Here is a 22,633-nt window from a genome sequence, read left to right as displayed (position 1 = left end):
GCTTGACTTTGAAGATTATCTCTGTGTTGATTATTTAATGGGTGGATGGGTAGTTGCATGAATGTATGGAAAGAAAAAAAGAGAAGAGGAAAAAATGTACAAATAGAGAAACCAAGAGAATCTATTCTGTTGCTTCAGAGAAAAATAAAAATTCATTTCATAAAGCACCTTTGAAAAATTTATTCTTTTTTTAAACTACATAACATAAAGAATTTATATTTATTAGGCAAAATAAATAAGTGAAGATTTTAAACTTCATAATTGAAAAAAGAGGAGCCATCTCTGATTTTACTTACAATTCTGATATTTTAGGCAATTATTTCATACATATTTTCTATATACTACAGTTTTAAATCTAAATTGATCATGTAAGGATAATGTAGATACATTAATACTTGTTTTCAATTTTTAGAATCATTTATTTTAAAATTATTTGGTATGCTAGTTATATAAAATGTGATATATAAATCTTCCAATAATTCTACTGATTCTATAGAAAATTCCTTCAAGACATGTATCAAATCATTTCTCAATATTTTTGAGGAAATTCTGAGCTAGATGAAGATATTTTCTTTCCTCCATTATCAGCTAAACAATGTTTCCTCCACTTGCCTCATATAGGTATAAGGAAAAATAATTAAATATTGAAACTAAAAATATAAGTGTATGCTTAATACCTTGCTGAATAATTTGGATATTCTGGAGTCACAATAATGTCCATGAAAATAAATTCACATGCAAGTACATTAGCAAGTCTACTTTTGTTTTGACTTAGAGTTAGTTGTAAGTCATATTTTTCTTCTGTCTTTGAATCTAAGTCTCTTATTTTACAATATTATGTCTAACTAAACATAAAGGAAGGTTAATATGTTACTGTTTCTTGAACATCTAATATATCCAGGTTCCCTTTTACATACTCAAAGTATACAAATAGTTTCTGTGACCCATGAAATTATATTTTGCTAATGAGACAAAACATACATACATCCATGATGGAGGCAACACCATGAATAAAGACATGAAGGTAAAAATACTTCTAAGCTTAATGTTGCTTAAGCATCTAATGTTTTTGAGAATTACTGAGTTGGTCAGATTAGTAACTTCTTTTTTTTTTTAATTTTTTTTTTTCAACGTTTTTTTATTTATTTTTGGGACAGAGAGAGACAGAGCATGAACGGGGGAGGGGCAGAGAGAGAGGGAGACACAGAATCGGAAACAGGCTCCAGGCTCCGAGCCATCAGCCCAGAGCCTGACGCGGGGCTCGAACTCACGGGCCGCGAGATCGTGACCTGGCTGAAGTCGGACGCTTAACCGACTGCGCCACCCAGGCGCCCCTGATTAGTAACTTCTTATAAAGGTCTTATTACCAGGCATATTTGCAAATATGAATCTGTGTAAATGATTTTATGGCATAAAATACTGACTTGTACAGATCGCCCTTCACAACAAGTAAAAAAAATGATATCAGCATATTTTTAACATTATTATAAATGATTATTCTTTACTTTCTAAGATACAAGAAGACAAGTAAACATAATGTTTGTATTTAAAAACATGTATGTGTTCTTGCCCGTATATGTCATTCTTTTGTATAAGGATCAGTAAAGCCCTTTTCCCCCTCAAAGAAGGAACATATCATAATTAATCCCTAAGAATGGAAATGACTGATTACAAATTTTAGGAGGTGTTCATAGTCTGCTTTATTGCTTGGTTGTTCTTCCTTCCAGTTTGACCAATGTGAAGTTGCTCAAACTGTGTGTATGTGCATGCGTGTGTAAGTAGTGGAAGAATTATTTCATCTTGACAATAAGTTGAATATTCTTTTTACCTCAAGGTTGTAAATTAAAACTGACAAAAAAAAAAAGGCTAATAGAAGTTGCTGGGGAAAAACTAGATGCTGGGTCATCATGATAACAGTATAGTTATGAATGTTGCATTCAAGGAACCTTAAAATTTTTTTAAAAAGTAAATCTAAGATGTTTGAGATTGGATTACACTGATAATGTGTGTGTTTTGATACAAAGGTTAAAGACATGGAATTGCTGTACTCTTGCAAGTACATGAAATAAGTAAGAACCGTCTTTCATGAGATTCTACATGTGGAACTCACTGGGCTGTTTTCAGAATACTTGTGTTTAATACAAAATGCTGCATATACTCTTTGGTAAAAAGATGAGATTTTATAGCTGAAGAAAAAGAGTAAATAAATAACTGGATTTGAAATGTTGCTAGGATTTCCTGTTCTTTGGTTATGCTGTGTGCAGTAAGATGAAACGTTTCTTCTGTGTACTTTTTGCTGTTTGCAGAAAGATGAACTGCTTGTTTTATGCATTGCCTTTCAGTGTATCTTAATTCAGCACGGAATTGACTAATTTGCTATCATTTCTGTGGGTTTCTGCCATTTATTAAGCCAGGCTTAATATTTAAGGCAGTCTTCAGTGTTCTGTCAGGTAACAGTAAAATGCTCCCATTAAAATGTGTTACCAATACTTGGCAGAAGTCAGTAATATTACCCACTTTAAAACAAGGTTGATTAGAAACTCTTCTTTTAAAAGACCCATTTAGAATCCATGACAAGGTGAAGTGTCTTTATATAAACAGACATCACTTGTTTGTGAGTAGCCATTTAGACTATCTGCTTTAAAATGAATTGGATATTTCAGCTCCAATTATATAGTACATTTATATCACACTTTCTAACAAACTGTTAAAGAAATTTGTGTATCTGAGTCTGATCATATTAAATTTTCAATGTGATGATTAATCTAGATTCTCATAACAATTATCACAGATTAAAATGAGTCTTCTGAATGATGTTTAAAATCAGCAAGATAAATCTAACATTTATTGCCTAAATAATTTCACAGAAATAATTTCTAAAGTAGATTTCAATCTGATTCAGAAATTATAGGCTAGGTCAAAGGCTAACATCTATAATGTTTATTATGCTTGATTATATTAATAAAATATTAATATTCTGGGTAATATATATTATATATATAATTAGTGAGTACTTTATGTATCAATTAAAAAAATCTTCATTCTTTCTCATACTCTTAGCATGTATTTAGAATATATTTTAGGAGGTAGAAAGCAAGGGTTTGAAGAGGCTGATAAAAGTTAGCACAATCCATGCAAATGTAAAAGAGCAGTGACAAGAGAAAGCTAGGTTCACACAAAAAGCCTGTTAGACACTCTGCCTTCTCTGGTGAAAATTAATAATTTCCACCCCATCATGAGGCCACTTAAGGTGAAGACAGCAAAAGTAACCTGCCACACTTGTCAGAAATGGACATAGTTTCAGACTTGCTTTATCATGTATTGAGTCTAATAATGCATGTTTAATATCATGATCTGTCTTTTACTAGAAGGTTTTTGGCTTTAGTCACAAATGCATAAAATCAACAGGAGTAGCTGATGTAAAATGTCTGTTTCTGTATGTTTCTATATATACATATGTGTGTATGTGTGTATGTATATAAACATGTATATGCATGTTTGTGTCCTTATAGTCTGTGTTTATCTCTCTGTATGTGTGTATATAAAACCCATATTGTGTTTACATATGGGAAAAAGACATTTTAATATACATAATTTTATTGATGTATTTACATACTACAAGAAATATTATTTGGATATGTATGTGGATATGTATGTGTAGTCATTCCTTTATCACGTTATTGATCCTGAGGTGTATGTCTTTTTTTTTTCCCAGGGGGAAATTCATTTAGTTCACTCAAAAAGGCAAAAAGTACATTGGCCCAATATTTATAATTTCAAAATAAACAATTTAAAAATATGCTCCTAGCACTAACAGGATCACAATGAATAAAAATAAAGGATGCATAGCCAGATGGGAAAGAATCTCCCAGATTTGTAGGAAGGTCAGGATCCTCATAAAAATACTTTTATTTCTTAGGGGTATAATCCTAAAAGGCAGTATCCCATTGTGACTTAGAGCAAAGACATTGGAGTCAAGCAGTCAAGGACTCTACTCTGGCCCTTATTCCTTTGGCGTATTCCTTGCACTGAAACTTAATTTTCATAACTCTATGTGTGTGTGACAGTATACATACCACATAATTATTTTAAGGATTAAATGAGATTCTGTAATATAGAAAAATATTAATAGAAAATGTTAAGCACTGTTTGGATTACAGTAATTAAAAATAAAATGGGAGCACCTCCGTGGCTCAGTCAGTTAGGCATCAGACTTTGGCTCAGTTAATGATCTTGCCATTCATGAGTCCCAGCCCCCAATCGGGACTCTCTGCTGTCAGCACAGAGCCTGCTTCCAAGCCTCTGTCCCCTTCTCTCTATCCCTTCCCCACTCACACTTGCAAGCTCTTTCTCTCAAAAAATAAACATAAATTAAAAATAATATAAAATTAAAATTAAAACCTAGTGTTTAGTGAAAATTTACCATTCAGTTAGCACAATTTATTTACATTTTACATGGATAATCTCATTTAATGCAGTTAATAACCCTTACAGATAGGTATTGTCATTAGATTTTACAGATGATGATTATGGGGTTTAAAATTTGAATCCCTTGTTCAGGGTCGTATGCTTAACAAATGACAGTCAGAATTTGAAATCAGTTTACTTCTAGAACTGGTGTGTTTAGCCAATTCCCTGTTGACAGTCAATCAAGTTAGCCACAATTCTTATCATCATTATTATTGTATTTATGTGAAAAAGGCTATAATTATCCATTAGGATTTATGTTAGTTCTTAGGAAGTATTTCTCAAATTGTCTCTGCTCAGAGATTTGTACTTGTCTAATGTTACTGAATTCATGTTGTAAAAGATACTAATATCTTTATTCAAAATAAAAAAAAAAGAAAGAGAAAGAAAAATGAAAAATAAATTAAGATCACAATAGAAGTTTGATTCCCGTATGCTTGTGTGAATGGCTCTCAGAAAGTTTCCTGATTTTATCTCCTATTGTTCAGAAAAATATTCTTAAAGCTATGAATTCCTAAAGATACCATGATATGAGACATCTAATGTATCAGACACTTTGTCCTGCAAAAGCTTTTGGGACTTCTTATATTGTCTCACCAAAGCTTTGCCTGAAATAACACTTTGATGTGCTATTCATAATTTCCATTTGGAAGAAGTAACTACATATTCCTGCTTAGCTACCATACTGCTTCCAGTATAGTGTACGTCAGTAATAAATAAAATGCATGCTTTAAGTGAAGGTATACATTTTTTTCAAATATATAAGTCCCTGTCATATTTACAGAGAGCATGACAGAATATTCATGTTGTTGTTTAATGACCACACTCACTTCTTTGTAGGAGCAATTTTTGATGAATCTGCCAAAAAGGATGATGAGGTGTTTCGCACAGCGGTTGGTGACCTCAACCAGAATGAAGAGATCTTACAGACTGAGAAAATCACATTTTCAGTGACATTTGTCGATGGCAACAACCCTTTTCAAGCAGTTCAAGAAGGTAAGGCCTATCAGCAGTCCAGTTTTTATTTTGTTTGTTTTTTGGTTCAATTCAGATGGCAACTAGATTTGTTTACAAATCAACATGGATGTCATTTTTGCATCTTTGCTGCATTGCTTTTCTTTGAGGGTGCTGTTTTGTAGATATCAAGACTGAATTTCACTTCTGAAAGGACAGAGTATGGAAAGTTATTGTTTAATTGAAGTATATGTGAAAATGCATATAAATATTTGCAGTAAAAGCTTTACAGCATTTTATGATTTCAGTGTAAAGTAAACATTACTTAAAAGTATGACTTTCTATCCAAAGTTTTAGTTTTGACTTTTTTTATATAATGGCCACCTTGAGTGTTGTTACAGCATGAAACGACATTTCAGGTGTATTCATGACACATGCATTGGCGGAAAGAAAACTGGTAGGCACTAAATACAAATCAAAGACTTCGCTTTGGGATCCTAACATATACATTTTTTACTCTCTATAGTGTGCCAAATATTAAAGCATTTGTCTCCATTCTTTCTGTATACTTGGGTGAATTAAAATTTTTCATAGGGACAAATCATACAAATACAAATTATTTTTATTATACTGGGATGATCATTTGTATGAATGAAGGTTTTGATCAAAAGATATCTAAGAGTAATAGAATTTTATTTTTGATGCTGTTATTCTAATGAAATAGCCTCTTGATTGGCAAAGCATTAATTGTTCATGAAACTATTTGTTGCTGACCTAGTTTATATTTTATTGCAATAATATAATTAGACTAAAGATACCAATGCAAAATTTAATCAAATGAAGCACTTGTTTCATTAAGAAACTTAAAGAGGATTTGACAGAAGTAAAGATGGACAGAATATTAAAAGTGGTAGAGTTTGACAGGAAACTTTTTAAAGACAAATATTGAAAGGGTAAGGAAAATAAATATAAGTATTTTCAAAAAATTGTCATTTTCCTCTAACGTTCCATCTACATGACGTTCAGGGAACCTTTATTGGACTATGCTTTTGATCAGTAGCATTGACTACTATCGAAACTTATTTATGTTTACTTGTGTCAGTAAGAGATTAGGTAGAATGATTAGTGATCTAATGGATTTCCCTTCTTAATAATTTGATGGAGTGAAGAAATAATATTTTAATGAAATGAACAGAAGTGTTTTAAGTAACATATTATTTTGCAAAGAATATGATGCTTATAATAATATGGAATTTTAATGTTTAGTAAGTAAATATCAATTTAAAAAGATTAATGAAAACATCTAGTCATTTATATTTTAAAATGAGAATTCTGGGAATTTGGTGCCAACAAAAATGGATGTGCTGATAAATTTTCTATTGAAACATGTAAAAACTAATATTACAATTCATAAAGCAATAGGTAAAATAATAAAACAGAATATGCGGAAAATCCAATAATGAAAAAGAGTATTATTCATTCAACTATTAGTTTTAGTGACTGGAATGAGGGTAGATAAAAAATGAGGACTTATTTATTTTTGTATCTATCTTCTGATTACATATTAATAATTGTAAATTAACTTTGAAGACAGGCTAATGTATCAATTCCTTTTAAAAAAAGCACTTTGAAAAGTGTGGAGATAAAGATACAAAGACAACAGAGTGGTAGAAGAGAATTACCAAGTGTGAATAAATATGTCCCTCACACCTTTTTTAGAGACTCCAATTTGAAAAGCAAAGACAATTTTTTTTAAATACCACAGTGAATCTGTTCACATATTACTTTGTGTAGCCGTTCTGCTGCCAGCTCAGTTCTGGAAGCAGAAACATCCCTCAAAAGAACTACTGTGACATGACGAATTTGTGATACTGAAAGCAAATTGAGAGAGGAAATAAGTTTTAAGTTTTGGAGACAGAGACCACTAGATATTTGTCAAGAAAGAAGAAAGAGGTTGACAGTTTGCCTGATGTTTTCTGATGGTAACAGGATGTTCTGGACCAGTTATTTTGATCGTCTGCTCTGTGTAATGAACTTGAAATAAGTTCTAGGAAGCTTTGGAGTTAATTCGCTTCCCCATTCAATATCAAGAAAGATCTTGGCTAATTTTACAAATAAAAATAATTCTTTCTAGAGGTCTTTCCATAATTTATTAGTTTGAAAAAAGGAGGAAAATATTCAACTGAAAGAGAACAAGAAATTATCGAAGGGGTATTTTCTCAAATGTTTTGAGCAAGTGATTTAGGATAAAACCTCAATTGTGCCATTAAGGATGTCCAGTTTTTCTATGATCATATATTTGCTGTGATGCCATTAAAATATATAACATAAAGGGTCTTAAATTAGCTTGTTTTTTTAAATTCCAAGAAAGGATAACAGATTCAATGATATAAGTATTACTGACTGTTTACACATGAAGTTTTTAGAAGTTCATCAGGAAACAAATCTGAAATGCTCATTTTATTTTAGTGTGAGAATTTCCTCCAACCAACTGCATTTAAGAGATGATCTTTATTTTTACAAATTTAATTTTTTTCTTTATCTTTTTTCTATAAGCATTTAATGAGAGAAAGATTTAAAGATAAACAGCCTGTTAACACATAAACAGAATTACAATATTGATACCATTATAATGCTTCTTTGTAGCTCTGGTTAGAGTAAATTTTTTGCATAGTAATAATTATTTTTAATAATAAATATTTAATAGTTGTTTTTACAGTGAGTTTCCAAATGACAATATCTTGGTTGTAACACAGGATCAATATTTCTTTCTCTGGAGATCAATGATTATATTGATTATCTTTATCATTATCCTGTAACAGTCTCAGCACTTGTAGATAAATGAACAGTAGAAAAAAAATTCCTGTTTTTAGAAAAATAATCTGGAATCAAACAACCTATTTTAATAATTCTTTTTCCTTTTTTTGAATATATTTATTGATAATATTTCGAATATACATTTGGATATATTTGTTGATAAGCTATTATTCATCTTTTGTCTGTTGAGTCATGGGATGTTTACTAGGGGCAAAGAATTTTTCACACCTTAACTCAGGATTATTTTTATCATTTTTTGGGTGTGGAATAGGTAGGCTTATTGGTAGCTGGGGTAAAGCTTATTCTCTAAAGAAGATACACAAAAGAAAAAAAAATTGTATGGTGTATTTTTGAAAACCTCAAAAATTATAGAGGTGGAAAATGATATACACCTAGTTGAATGTTTTTCCTAAATATATGAAGTAATTGAGAGTAGTGTGTTCAAGTAATTCTCCTACATACTGCAGGTGTGTAGCAAGAGACTAAACCAAGACCTTCTGACCACTAGCCTAATATTTTCCTTGCTATATCTGTTAACCACATGTACGTGAGAGAGAGCACACAATGCATTCTAAGACTTCACTAAGTATTTTGGAAAATATAAAGTTCTGGCAGATTTATATGTTTTGATACATACTATTAATGTTCATAGGTTTCAGATAGCATGGAATAGTAAAAATCTTCCAATCTAGTTGAACAATACCAGCTGATTATATAAATCACTCTTGTTCTTTCATCCTTGGACTTCCCATCTATAAATAATGAAAAATCAAACATAAATGATGTATTTTTTAAGATTAGTTTATTATCTATGGATGAAATGTTTCATGACTCTTTAGGACACATTTCCAGACTTAGACATTTAGGATTCTAGAAATGATAATTATTTAGTTTCTCTTTAGAGATGCTGCACATTGCTGAAATTGCCACCTAGTTTTTTTCTATGGCTTACTTCAAAATAAATTAAATATCTCAGCCAACTATTCACTGTGACCCAAGGAACTCATTGCTATCACCAGAATCCAGAAGGGGTCTTTTGCAGATTCAATTGACCTGGATCAGTGCAGCTGTTGCTAGATTACTTTCCTTACTACTCCTCTCTTATAGATTGTTTCCCTTCTGTCATCTATAAACTGGATAAAACATAGATACACAACGGTGTGGTGTGAAAGACACTGCTTTTCTCTACCAAAAGCAATAGCAATTATTTGTATTGTTGGCTTCTAGTTGAGACCAACACTACTTTGCTCCAAGAAAGATCGGGACTTATAAGAAAACAAGGCCAGGAGAAAGTAAAGGGAATGCATTTGTAAAAATGTTCACATAGGAAGTTGAAATGTAGACGTAAAAATTCATGCATAATTCTTGCATCCATTGGATGTATCAGCAAGAATATAAAGGACCATGTGTTGGTATTGAATGGCAAGATTCAATTAAAAACTTTTGAAATATTTGCTCTTATTAGAAAAACACCTAAAAATGAAATATATAGTGAAAAGAGTTTAAGGGCAGAATTATGCTTTAGAATCACAGATGATTCTATTTGAAAGAAAAGGAGGCACATATCAAATTCTTCCGTATGCTTTGTTGTAAACCATTATAAATAATATAGTTATAAAAGCTGTTTTTCATATAAAAATCAGTAGTTAAGATTGCTCGTCATCTAAGTCTCAGTCTGGTCCACCTTCGACTTACTCCTTTGTATACCCAACATGAATATTGATTGCTCCAAAAAAAGGTCTCTCATTAAAAAGTAGACATCTTATTTTAATACAGTAATGATTTCAGTTAAATTTGCTTCATACATCTTCCAAAATAAAATTATTTTAAGTGTAAAACAATGTGGTGCTTTTATTTATAGTTTATGAAATTAGACTTATTTCTTTACAGTTATATGTAAGAGACACATGCATCTGTATCGTGTGTAAAAGGGAAAACAGGAGAGCAGTAGAGGCAAAAACAGTGTAAGGAAATCTAACTAGGAAAATGTGCTTCTCCAGAAAATATCACCATTCACTGTGAATATTTCTGGTGCCATAGGCTAAATCTGGGTAGTCTTGTTCAAAGAGTACGTAAATGTAAAAGAATGATTTATGTGGGCGTTCTATTTGATGCTTTATTCCAAGGCTTAGTCTCATAATTTATATTCCTCTCAGCTTTAATAGGACATCTTTACTGTGATAAAAAAATCTGCTAATTCGGAAATGTTTAGATTGGATTCTGCAACTTTCCTAGTATAAGTCTGCAGTGTGTATGTCTTGTCAGCCTGTGTTTTCATGGACCAATTTTGACAGCTTCAATTCCAGCTTATTTTCTGAATTACGTGACAATAAACTGAACTTGAGAATTGATAGATCCACGGGGCCAAGAAATAAAACCTGAACATCATGTAGGTATAATTTTGCTCATTCATTTTTCCATTCCTCCTTTACTACCCACATCAAGGCAAGTGCTGTGCTTTCAATCCCAGTCTCTAGGTCCAGTGCTTAGTGTAACTGGTGCCCAGCCATTTGTGCAAAGAGTTGGAAGGAAGAGGTGATGGAACTCACTGGCCATTTCCAGATATCCACATAGCAGAAGGGATATTGGATGTCCATTCAGTGGCTGTCTGGACCGTCTTCTTACCTCCTTGAGTCTGGGATATTTAGCAATCCGCTGCCAGGTCTAGGATCACTTTCCTTTCTACCTGCCACATTCTAAGGACCGGCCAAAAAGATCTGGAATCAGAATCTTCCTATCATGCGGTCTTTAGTACCCATCATCAATGTGGTATTAAAGTATAAAGAATTCTATATACATTAGGGATAATACCAGCATACATTCTTTTAAGCATCTCACACTAACCCTTTCCAATGAAGAATTGCCCATCAAGAAGAGTTAAATTAAGATATGTTTGGAATCTAATTTTGAGAGTACTCAGTCAAATCAATCTATCCAAGTACTTTATAATGCCTAGTACTCTTCCAAGATTGGGCCAGCCACAATAGAGATTACAAAGGAAATAGAGGACTTAGCGTTATGATCATAGGAAGTTTTAAAAATGTACTTGGGAAGGGCTGTGGACTTTTAGAGCATGAACAGTCATTATGCCTTCTGCTTGTAATGTGGGTTTTTAATTATTTAATAGTAAAAAGGAACAAGGTGTTATACCTTTTTGAAAATATTATTTTTCAGAAAAGAGAGGAAATACCTTTCTTAAGGAAATTCATTATTTTTAATTAATATTAAAGAAGATATAAATTATATGGATTAATCTTTGTTTTCTGTGATTTATTGCTCTTCTCCTATATTAGTAAGCCTTTCCCTTATCTCATTCAATATCATGCTCATAAAGTAACAGGTCTCTAATACTGTGGATAGACTGAAGTTCAGATGTTTATAGACCTCTATATCATAATTTTGTAGCCTTTTTGCTTTGAGGTCTTTTACCTTCATATCTACAAATGTGTACTCTTGTGTAAGTTGCCTCATAAAATGTAATATTTTAGCAGTCTGTGCTGCTCTGGACTTGTTTCATTTAGAAGAATCTTCAACTTTTTATAAAAGCTGTGTTTAGCACAAGTATAGATTTATTCTTTGATCATTGGCTCACTGTTCTTTCTTCCTACCAAATATTTTTCACATAATAACAGACCTCTTCCTTCTCTTTCAGTCTCTGTAGATAATAGTGCATGATTGTAGCAGCATAATTCAGTTTTTCCTTGGTCTTTTATGATACTGATTTGGTAAAAGATTCTCCTCTATGTCTTAAAGTAACTCTGAATATATGGTTTATTAGAGTAAAAGCCACACTTGCCTACATCCTATAGTTGTTATGAGAGTCCATTGTGTAATCATAAAAATAGTTTAAGTTCACATTTAAGATGACTTTGCTGTATTCAGATTTTTAAAACTATTAACAGTATTATTGATATCAAAGTTTCAAATGATCTAGTCTATTTGCTTAATTCTAGAACAAAAAATAACCTTTTAATTATTTTAATATTTGACACCTATTTTTGCATGTCCTTGGCCAGTGTTGCGTGAGGTTTATGGGAATTGTACTATGTGTAGTTTTTTAGTACTCCTGCAGTATTTTGTTGAAATTCCTTGTAATTTTCAAAAGAATTATCATTGAAACACCCTTTTTAAAAGGAACACACACAAAGCCAATGTACACTAAGGAATTGAATATTCCAGGAAAAGAAAATAATGAAGTAGCAAGTACTTTTGGGGTTCCTATAAGCATTCAGCCTTGAGCTATTAAAAAGGCTGTGCTCTCCCTTGGCTGCACTGTATAGTCTTATATGGTTATATTGACCTTTTTATTTATTCTTTAATCATGTATTAGGTCCTAAACTATATGTGCTTCTCTTCCTTTTGCATGGCCACTATAGTACTCTTTTTAAACTCCTCATTTAACCCCCATTGAATCCTTTATTCTCAATATTGTACTGGATACACTCAGTATATCTGCATTTCACTGAGTATATGTCTTAAATTTATTGCCATTTATTCTGCTTGGGAAACAAAATTAAGTGCATGGGTCATGGAATCAAATAAACCTGCCTTGATATGAATTCTGCTCAATTTCTCACCATCTTTGGGATCTTAAGCACACGTAATGTCTCTGAGCCTCAGTTTCTTCATTTGTGGAAGAGGGCTAAATACATACTCCATGGGATTATGATGATTATTTGATTATCATAAGATGATTTTATGGGGTTGTAATTATGGTATGTGGGTTTCTCCAGTAATCTACATGCATATTAAAAATATTGGAGTACATGATGATTTAGTGTCATTGCATGTGTCCATCAGCAAATTTCTATTGCTCTGTGACCTTACCTTCAATACACATCCTCTACCGAATGTATTAGTGGTTCCCATGGATACCACTGATCATAGTAGGCTTATTATCTGCCTAGTCAGCATCTTTTTTTTTATTTTTTCCAACTGAGTTTTTACTTATCAAGATCCTGAATTCTGGGGTTGTAAAAATATAGAAATTGAATGCTTCTGCTTTTTTTTCTTTCTTCCTGGGCTAGTTCTGCTAGTCAGCAAAGGAAGCTGAGAATTATATTTGTAGTGTAATTTATTTGGCAAATAGTAGTGATGTTGCAACATGTGTACTTAGGGTTGGGAGGATTTAAAATACCTTGTTACCATTTCTGGGAAGTAAAGAAAGCCTGTGGAGACCAAATTAAAGCTTTCGGATGATTTGTGTGGGCTTAATACAATCAGTGAAGTAAATAAGGCACTGAGTCATAACTAAATAGGATTCAGTGGTAGAAAGGCATAATGTTGTAGAAGAGCAATATATGTGAAAGTCGGATATAGAAATGAATTCAAGGAAAGCGTTATGCTTTGAGAGATGCATCATCTCTGGTATTTTGAGTTTATTTTTGAAATTATTGTTTAAAAGGTTATCTTTCTACATTCTACACATTTTCATTTCAGCTATACATGGGCAAATATTAACTGTAAAAAGCTGATTATTGGTTTCTTTGAATTCTTAGTACTATTCTTCTTCAATAACACATGGTATGTTATTTTCTCAGGAATTCATGCATCATTTCAAGACATATTTGCTTTTTGGTCTTTGGTAGACTAATACAATATGATGGTAAGATTGGCTAAGCTCATTTTGTAAGATATATTTTCAAACATAGAAAAGACTTAAAACATAGAAAACATTAAAATGGTTTATAATGTCTATTATAAATGAGAAATATGTTCCAAAGTGGAAAATAAATATTTTCTTATAATATGTTATTTTTGGGGGGAAAAAGTTATGCAAATCGAAGTTAGAAACAATACTGTTACAGAGACTATTTTTAATAGAATGACTTTAAATATTCAATAATAATTTTTGTACTTTACTTTTGAATTAGCACTTACAAAAGTTAAACAATAGTTTGAGATAGTCCTGAATGCTTATTCATATTATTATAACTGAGCAAATGTAGAGGTCTTAGGTGATAGAAAGTAACTAGGGGATTAAAAACAAAAAGACACATTCTTACTGGTCAAAGAATAAGAAACTGTCATATCAGCTTCATTTTACCTGCTTCCAAATCTTGTTTTCATTCTGTTACATCGATTTGTCAATAACTTTTATTGTATGGAGTTAGCGATTTAATCTTTTTATTCTGTTTTGAATTTCATATATACATATGAAATAATATATATAAATGACATATATAGTATATATCATAAATTTACCAGTCACTCTTTTGATCATTCTTTCAGTGTTGATTCATGTTTTTCAAAGGGTAATTTTTTATTTTTTTTAATTTTAAAGTTTTATATACTATATTTGTTAAAATAGGACAGGGAAGGTTTGATGTCAGGCCACCATCATTCTTTATACAAAGTTCAGGCCAGGACTCCATGAGAGCAAAGAATGAATCACCAGTTTATACTTCCTTTCTTTGGAAATTGGTTAAAGTTTAATATGAGAAGGGTTGACCAACTGGCAGGAAATTATGAATCACCAAGAACAATTTGTTGTTCTTTCAAAAATCAAAATCATAATTGTTCACTCATGTGTAAGATACTTAATGCACTGACTGTGTACTAGATTAGAAGTTTATACAAGCAAATGAGACACATTTAACTGAACCATCCAAAGAATTAAAATCTAATAGGAAAGATATAAAAAAAGAAGTAAGCAAGCAAATAGTTCCTATCCCCCCCCCCCCAGTGGAAAATAGTGCTATCTATAAGATGTAGGGTTTGTGTTTCTGTGTGTGTGTGTGTATATGTGTGTGTGCATGCGTGCACGTGAGTGATTTAAAATCAGGAGTTTATTTTTGATAAATAATGGAAGATACAAAAAGTTACATTTATGTCAAGATTTGAGGTTGCAAAGTAGCCAATAATGCCAAGAGTAAATAGCATTCCACCCTACTGCATGTGGGAAAACCATTTGGAGGCATGGGCTTGCTGTGTTTGGGGGGTATTATTTTTGAATTCTCAAGTTTTTAATCTGTTGCTTCACAAATGTTTATTTTCATCCTCAAAGTCATTATTTGCTGGATAACAGTACTACTCATGAGGTGGTTTTTTTTGTTTGTTTGTTTTTGTTTGTTTTTGTTTTTGTTTTTTAAAATCCAAATCTGCTTTAGTTTTTCCCTTTGGAGTATGTTCCCAAAGAAAGACTAGTGTATCCTGAAGTTTCACTGACATCTGAGTATGGAGATGTCATTCCTGGATCTTTCTTGGATTTGAAATTCACATTTCTGTAACTCTAATTTTGAATATAGTTATAGAAACATTTGGGTCTTTAATGTAAGTATTATTCTAAGGAAAATGAAATGAAATACAATGAAACAAATCAAAGAAAGAATTTTACTTAATTTTTTAGCCTTTCGATACAGAGTAATGTAGAGAGATATATTAATATCTAAAACTTGGAAAGAATCATTTTGTGGCTTTTATGTTTGCTGTACATTCTGACAAAAGAGCCTGCTTTGAAAAGTCCACTAATGAGAAGTAACATTTCCTTATAACTTACTATATCCCATGAACTGTTAAAGTGCTGCTTCTTTTTTTTTCCCCTAATCTTTGTACTGCCTTGTAAACCATAAAGTAGTTACTATTCTTACTAGCATTTGCAGATGAAGAAACTGAAGTGTCGCTAGATTAGGCAACGTATCGTACCTGAAGCCTTTAGAATAGTGCCTAGAACACTGGTTTCCATGTAAATCTTCTGTTTGGGAGTTTCAGGCATGTTGTCAGTGGGAGGGAGAATGAGGAGAAGGTATTCAGTTTGTCTCCTGTTTGAGATCATCTTGGTTTGGCTCTGTACCTTAAACAAAAAATCATGCTTTTTCTAAAGGCATTCTGCTCTGCATCACTCTCATTCAGAACCCCACAAACTCCTCTCCTCTCTATCCTTTGGACCAGGACTCGTTACCACTTCACTGCTACTAGTTCTGAACTCTTATATTAGCCCTTATTTTCCTGCTACATCCCAACCACACCTGTGTCATTCACCCTTTCGAAAAGTAAACCCTTCTCAAATTACCCTATTTCAAGTGTGCTCTTTTTTCCTACTGGGATTTTAAGTGTAATCATTATTAACCACTGCACTGTACTGCCTGTGTAGAAAAGTTAATCTTAGTTCATTCTTAATGATTTAATGACCCTTGCAGTCTAAATCAAGAAGTGCTATGATTTGTTGGATTGTGTTACTCAGACTTAGTACTATACATCATATTACAGAACTTAAAACTCTTCACACGACCTTTAACTACTGTCTTTTACAAGTTGAAATCTTCATGTCCATAGGTATTTTAACAGTTCAACAAAGGCCAACTTGATGTTAGGGATGTTCAGTAGCAGTGTCCCTTCAGAAAAGCACTAATCAGACCAGAAACAGGGCTGATCTCTGGATAGCCACCCCAGAGCATGGTTGATGACCACTCTTTAAGGAAACATGATTATTTACTTAAAATATTATGGCAAATGGAACCAACTTTATGGAAGTTACATATTTTTAAATGTCTCTGTTTGAAAATCCACTACTTTGTTTAAAGAAGTTGGTGAATGCTTACAAATTCTTGAATATCTTACTCCATTTGCTATGGAGAAATTTTCCCCTATACCTTTTATTTATTCTGTTCTTTGTAGGACTGCTTTACTGTGAAAACTACACTCCTTATTAAGTACCTGGGGGGGCGGGGGGGAGGAAGCATATTTTATTGTTGGACAAATTGCACAGCCAAGATTTTTTGTTATCTAATAACTTTAAAGAGCAATAAAAGGAACATAACCAGTTACAGAACTGTTTTTGCATTTTATCTCTTTATTTCCTAGACCCATGGTTTAATATATAGGATTGGATAGCAAATGGTCAAATAGCAGTCAACAGAATAGGAGGAAAAGTAGAAGAGGCCCATAAAAGCAGGAGCTGCATTATGAGATCTTTTATTTAAATTATTTTTAAAGTTTATTTATTTTTGAGAGAGAGAAAGCAAGAGCGGGGGGGGGGGGGGCAGAAAGAAAGGGAGACACAGAATCTGAAGCAGGCTCCAGGCTCTGAGCTTTCAGCACAGAGCCCAAGTGGGGCTTAAACTCATGAACTATGGGATCATGACCTGAGCCAAAGTTGGATGCTTAACCCACTGAGCCACCCAGGCACCCCCATAAGATCTTTTGTTTCATTTATCTAATGTTATTCAGCATCCCAGTTCATGATAGTGAAGTAGAACTGGTGAATATAGAGGTAACTTCAGAGCATTCTGCATTTTAAAGGAGCTTTAACCTACCAAAGAGATTAAATATATGTGCATAGGTAACATAATCACTAGGTAATAGTTCCATAGAAAATAGCAAGTTCAGTAGAAAGTGAGATGATTTATCAACAGGGACAGTGAGTTGAGGGAGAAGGTAAAGAAGAAATAAAGGGAAAAAAATAGCAAGTCATGCTTTCTGCTCCAAAGAGAAAAGATCTAATCAAAGAAGCAGGCATGTTCAAAAATACATCTTGGTGACTGTAAAAAAATGTGATCTGGGGTGGGGATATACTGAGAAAGAAAACATCAGGCCTACAAGGACAGAAATGTTTACTTATCTCTGTCAAGGTCATTATCCTGTTCCCAGCTTCAAGGTCACCTTTTTTCAAAACCAGTGGTAGAATGGTAAACTCAGTATGGAGAAAATCATGACTCAGCAAGTAAAATTAAACACTAAAAAGGACATTAATAAGGACATCAGACTTCATATAGCAACATCTTAGAATTTCTTTTAAAATCCAGCAAAAGTACTGAAAATGATTTGAGCTCAAAGATGCTGCTTCAAAGGCACAAAACATCTACTATGTTTTAAGAGCAAGTCGTATTTAAAAAAAAAATAATTATTTCACATCTAAAAAGAGTAATTGCCTTTTATTTTAAAGAAAGAGTTAAGCATCCAATTTTTTATAATATAGAAAAGTGTTATGCATATGCATTAACTAGTGCCCTCAATGGATTTTTACTACACATTTAACATTGTGTACAATAACTCTGTCATGGCACTGTGCTCTTACATGAAAACATTGATTGTTTCCTAACTGAGTTGGACAGAAGTAGGTAAAGAATAATGGCATTGTGTATTGAGGTTCTTTTATATTCATAGTCCGTGATTATGATCTTTTTTTTCCTCTTTAAGTGAGATAGTTAATATTTTAAGTTAAAAGCATTTTTATTGGTCTGACTATTCACAAGTAGTCATTGAAATTTGTTTATCTGAATAAAAAACTGCTATGCAATCTGTGCAAATCGGCATCCATTGTTGGTTAATTATTGATTCATTTATTCTTTCATCTAAGTAGATATTGCGAGCTTATAATTTGCAAAGTACTAAGTACTGATAGAGATACCAAGATATATCAGTGTGGTTTCTAGCTTCAAGAATCATATGTTTAGCAAGTGACAGACATAAATAACGTTAACATGGACATAAACATCATGATATAAAGTACAAGAAGTTATAAAATCCTCAATTGTCAGTAAAGGTGAAGTTGTTATAGGATTTTGAGGAGGGCTGATGGTTCTCTACATCTGTTTTTCTTCCTTCACCCACTGCTGGATATACTTGTTTGTCCCCTGCATGCTCAGTGTGACTCTAATATGTGGTAGCAAATATAAAAGTCCATTTGAAGTAATTTAGCATCATCTCAGCTTTGTTGCAACCTTGCCATGTTGCTAATCTGTTTTAATTCGGCAAATATTTACTGAATGTTTAGTATGAGCCAGGAATTACTCTAACAACTCATAGTATAGCGGAAAATACACAAAATCCTGCTTTCTAGGAATGTATGTTTTAGTTGAGGGAACAAGTAATACACACAACTTCAGGATCAAGAGTTGGTATGAAGGGGCGCCTGGGTGGCTTGGTCGGTTAAGCGTCTGACTTCGGCTCAGGTCATGATCTCATGGTCCGTGAGTTCGAGCCCCGCATCAGGCTCTGTGCTGACAGCTCAGAGCCTGGAGCCTGTTTCAGATTCTGTGTCTCCCTCTCTCTCTGCCCCTCCCCTGTTCATGCTCTGTCTCTCTCGGTCTCAAAAATAAATAAACGTAAAAAAAAAAAAAAAAAAAAGAGTTGGTATGAAAAAATTTTAAAAATGAAGCAGCATAATTAGCATAGACCTGCTGAAGGTGGAGTGTCACTTTAAATAGAATGGTCAGTAAAGGAGCTTTCTGAAATGACTTTTGAGCAGACACTAGAAAGGTGAAAGGGAAACGTGATGTCGATATCTGAGGGAAGCCTAGTGTGCACCAAGTTCTGGTAATAGTATCAGCAACTGGAATTCTGCCCTTTCAGGATCACATGGATACCTGATTTCCCTTTGTGTACATACCTTATCTTTGTGAGTATCTGTAAGTTGTGTGGCGAGTACTTGCAGTTACGTCTTCAGGCCCTGCCTTGTTTTTACAAATTTGTTTTGAAAATGAAGTCCTTTATTTGAATTTTAGCCCTAGCACTCGTATTCAGGCAGGCACCTGTTTCAAAACAGTACAGATGCAGCTTGTGTTATTTTATGCTTGTTTGTGGAAACCTTGTCATCAAGCTTGAGAAAAGAGCCAGTGAACCTGCTAGTTACTTAAACTTTTTCTCTTCACTGTCAACAATTTATGTGGATTAATGCTATTATCTGTTAAAATATGAATAAACTTCTCAGCCACTGTTTAAGTTGTTTAAAATAGATTCTTCTCTTCTGCAGTAGCACAGTTTTAGCTAGGTCGATGGCCGCTCCAAATAGGACTACATTTCCCAGCTTTCCTTACAGTTACATTGAAGGCCAATGGAATGGGTGTGGAAGCATGGGCAATTTACAAGTCATTTCCAATATAAAGACAAGCTACATGCTCTGGACTAACACTCCTTACTGCTTTTAGTGAGCTGTGACCCAGCTTTGACCATGCCTATGAGAAAAACACACTGGAGAGTTTCAGAGCAACAAGATAGGAGGAACCTGGCTCCCATGTAGAGTAGACCTGCCCTGGGAGGACTGCTACATGTGAGAGAAACTCACCTCTATCATATAAAAGCCTACCCTGTTTGAGTTGTCATTGTTCCAGTAGGTTAAACCTTAGCATAACAATTACATATGCCTCTCTAAATATCTTGCAAAACGAAACAGATATCCCACCGCTCCTGCTACTCTAGTGAGGATATCCTATCTTGAGGACACAGACTCTCCACTTTTGTTTTTTCCCACCAAAGTGGTGGTTGTTTTCCTTTTTTGCTGTGCTGCTGCTGCTGCCACTGTTGCTCCTTCTTCCCTTCCTTCTGCAACAGCTGTTTGGAGATATAATTTACAGGCCATAAAATCCATCTTTATTTTATTTTATTTTATTTTATTTTATTTTATTTTATTTTATTTTATTTTATTTTATTATTTATTTTTAGATTTTATTTATGTATTTTGAGAGAGACAGAGACAGTGCAAGTGAGGGTGGGTAGAGAGAGAGGGAGAGAGAATCCCAAGCAGGCTCTACATTGTCAGCACGGAGCCTGATGCAGGACTCGAACCCACTGTGAGATCATGACCTGAGCTGAAACAAAGGGTTGGATGCTTAACTGACTGAGCCACCCAGGTACCCCCAAATCCATCTATTTTAAATGTACAATGCAATTATTAGTAGTAAATTTACAGAGTTATGCAATCATCGTAAAGTTCTAGTTTTAGAATATTTCCATCACCAACAAAATTCCTCATATCAATTTGCAATCAGTCAAACCCTATTTCTACAGCAGTCCCAGGCAACCACAGATATGTTTCTATAGACTGATCTCTCTGGGCATTTCATTATGAATAAAATTAGACAATGTGTAGTCTTTTGTGTCTGTCATCTTTCACTTAGGGTGAGTTTATTATGTTTATCCAAGTTGTAGTATGTACCAAGAATATATTTTTTCTAATGATGAAGAGCATTCCATCATAGAGGTATGTCACATTTTGTTTTTCCATTTGAAATTTAGGGACTTTGGATTTTTTCCACTTTTTTTACTAGTATAGAAAATTCTACCATGAATATTTATGTAAAAGTAACTGTGTGGATATATATATTTCATTTTGTGTGTTGCCATAACAATTTACCACAGACTAGGTGACTTAAACAACAATTAATTCTCTTAAAACAATTCATTCTCTCAGAGTTCTGGGCACCACAGAAGGTACCAGTGGGGTTGACTTTAATGAGAACTTTACTCTCGGGTTGCAGACAGCTGCCTTCTCATTGTATACTCACATGATTTCTTCTTTGTGTATGTATGGAAAGAGAGAGTAAGATTGCAGGTATCTCTTCTTATAAGGACCATCCTTTCAGATTAGGACTCCACCCTTATGGCCTCATGTAACCTTAATTGCTTCCATGGAGGTCCTGTCTCAAAATGCAGCCACATGGAGAGGTTTAGAGTTTCAGTATTCAAATTTTGGAGGGACAGGAACATTCAGTTCAACATGAATTTCTTAGATAGATACCTAGGAAATGAATTTTTTAGTTGTGAGGTAAAGTAATGTTTAACTTCTTTTTTTTAAGTTTATTTATTTATTTTGAGAGAGTGAGAAAGAGAGAGAGCAGGGAAGGCGTTGGGGGGGGGGCAGTGGGGGGAGTGGAGGGAGTGGAGGAGAATCTCAAGCAGACTCCATGCTGTCTGTATGGAGCCCAAGACAGTAGTGTTTAACTTCTTTAGTAACTGAACAACTGTTTTCAAAAATGACTATTCAGTTTTACATTCCAGTAGCAATGTATGAGGGTTTCAGTTTCTTCACATAATTGTCAATTTTGTGAAACAAATGAAGTGGTATGTAATTAAGGTTTTAATGTATATTTTTCTAATCATTAACGATATTGAATAGCTTTTCCTGTGCTTATTGGCCATCAGTATATATTCTTGATGAAGTATTTTTCCAAATCTTATGTGCATTTCCAATTATATTTTCAACTTATTATTAAATTTTAAATAGTCTTTATGTATTCTTCATAATTTTTTGTATCAGCTGTATGATTTACAAATATTTTCCCCTAATCTATCTTTCCCCTTTTCTTAATGATTTTGTTTGAAGTACAAACAAAATTGGCACCATTGTTAAAAACCAAATGACCATAAAAATAAGTTTATTTCTAAACCTTCAGTCTTGTTCAGTTGATCTATATGCCTGTCCTTATGCTAGTAACACATTGTACCTTTATAGTTAGTTCTGAAATTGAGAAATGTAAATTCTCTAAACTTTTCCTCTTTTTTCATACTTATAGTTGACTATTGAGTCCATCCCATTTCCATATAACTATTGACATCAACTTTTAATTTCTTCCAAAATAGCCTCCTAGGAAATTGGAAAGGATTATGTTGAATCTATAGATCAATTTATTTTAAGCTTAATTATTTATTTTGAGAGAGAGAGAGAGCACAAGTGAAG

The 22,633-nt window shown here is 33.2% G+C and overlaps 1 protein-coding gene across 2 annotated transcripts in view; it reads left to right on the top strand.

Moving 5' to 3' along the window:
* GRID2 (glutamate ionotropic receptor delta type subunit 2) overlaps positions 1–22,633 on the top strand; it is a 1,432,440-nt gene that overhangs the window by 285,641 nt on the left and 1,124,166 nt on the right. For both annotated transcript variants that reach the window (XM_053901394.1, XM_019464250.2), the window contains exon 2: positions 5,308–5,463. In XM_053901394.1, the coding sequence (XP_053757369.1) occupies positions 5,308–5,463 (156 nt within the window). The remainder of the gene's footprint in view (positions 1–5,307; positions 5,464–22,633) is intronic.

The sequence above is a fragment of the Panthera pardus genome, unplaced genomic scaffold (assembly GCF_024362965.1).
Source record: "Panthera pardus isolate Hobbes unplaced genomic scaffold, ASM2436296v1 HiC_scaffold_13, whole genome shotgun sequence".
Lineage (NCBI taxonomy): Eukaryota > Metazoa > Chordata > Mammalia > Carnivora > Felidae > Panthera > Panthera pardus.
This window is presented reverse-complemented; position numbering and strand designations above follow the sequence as displayed.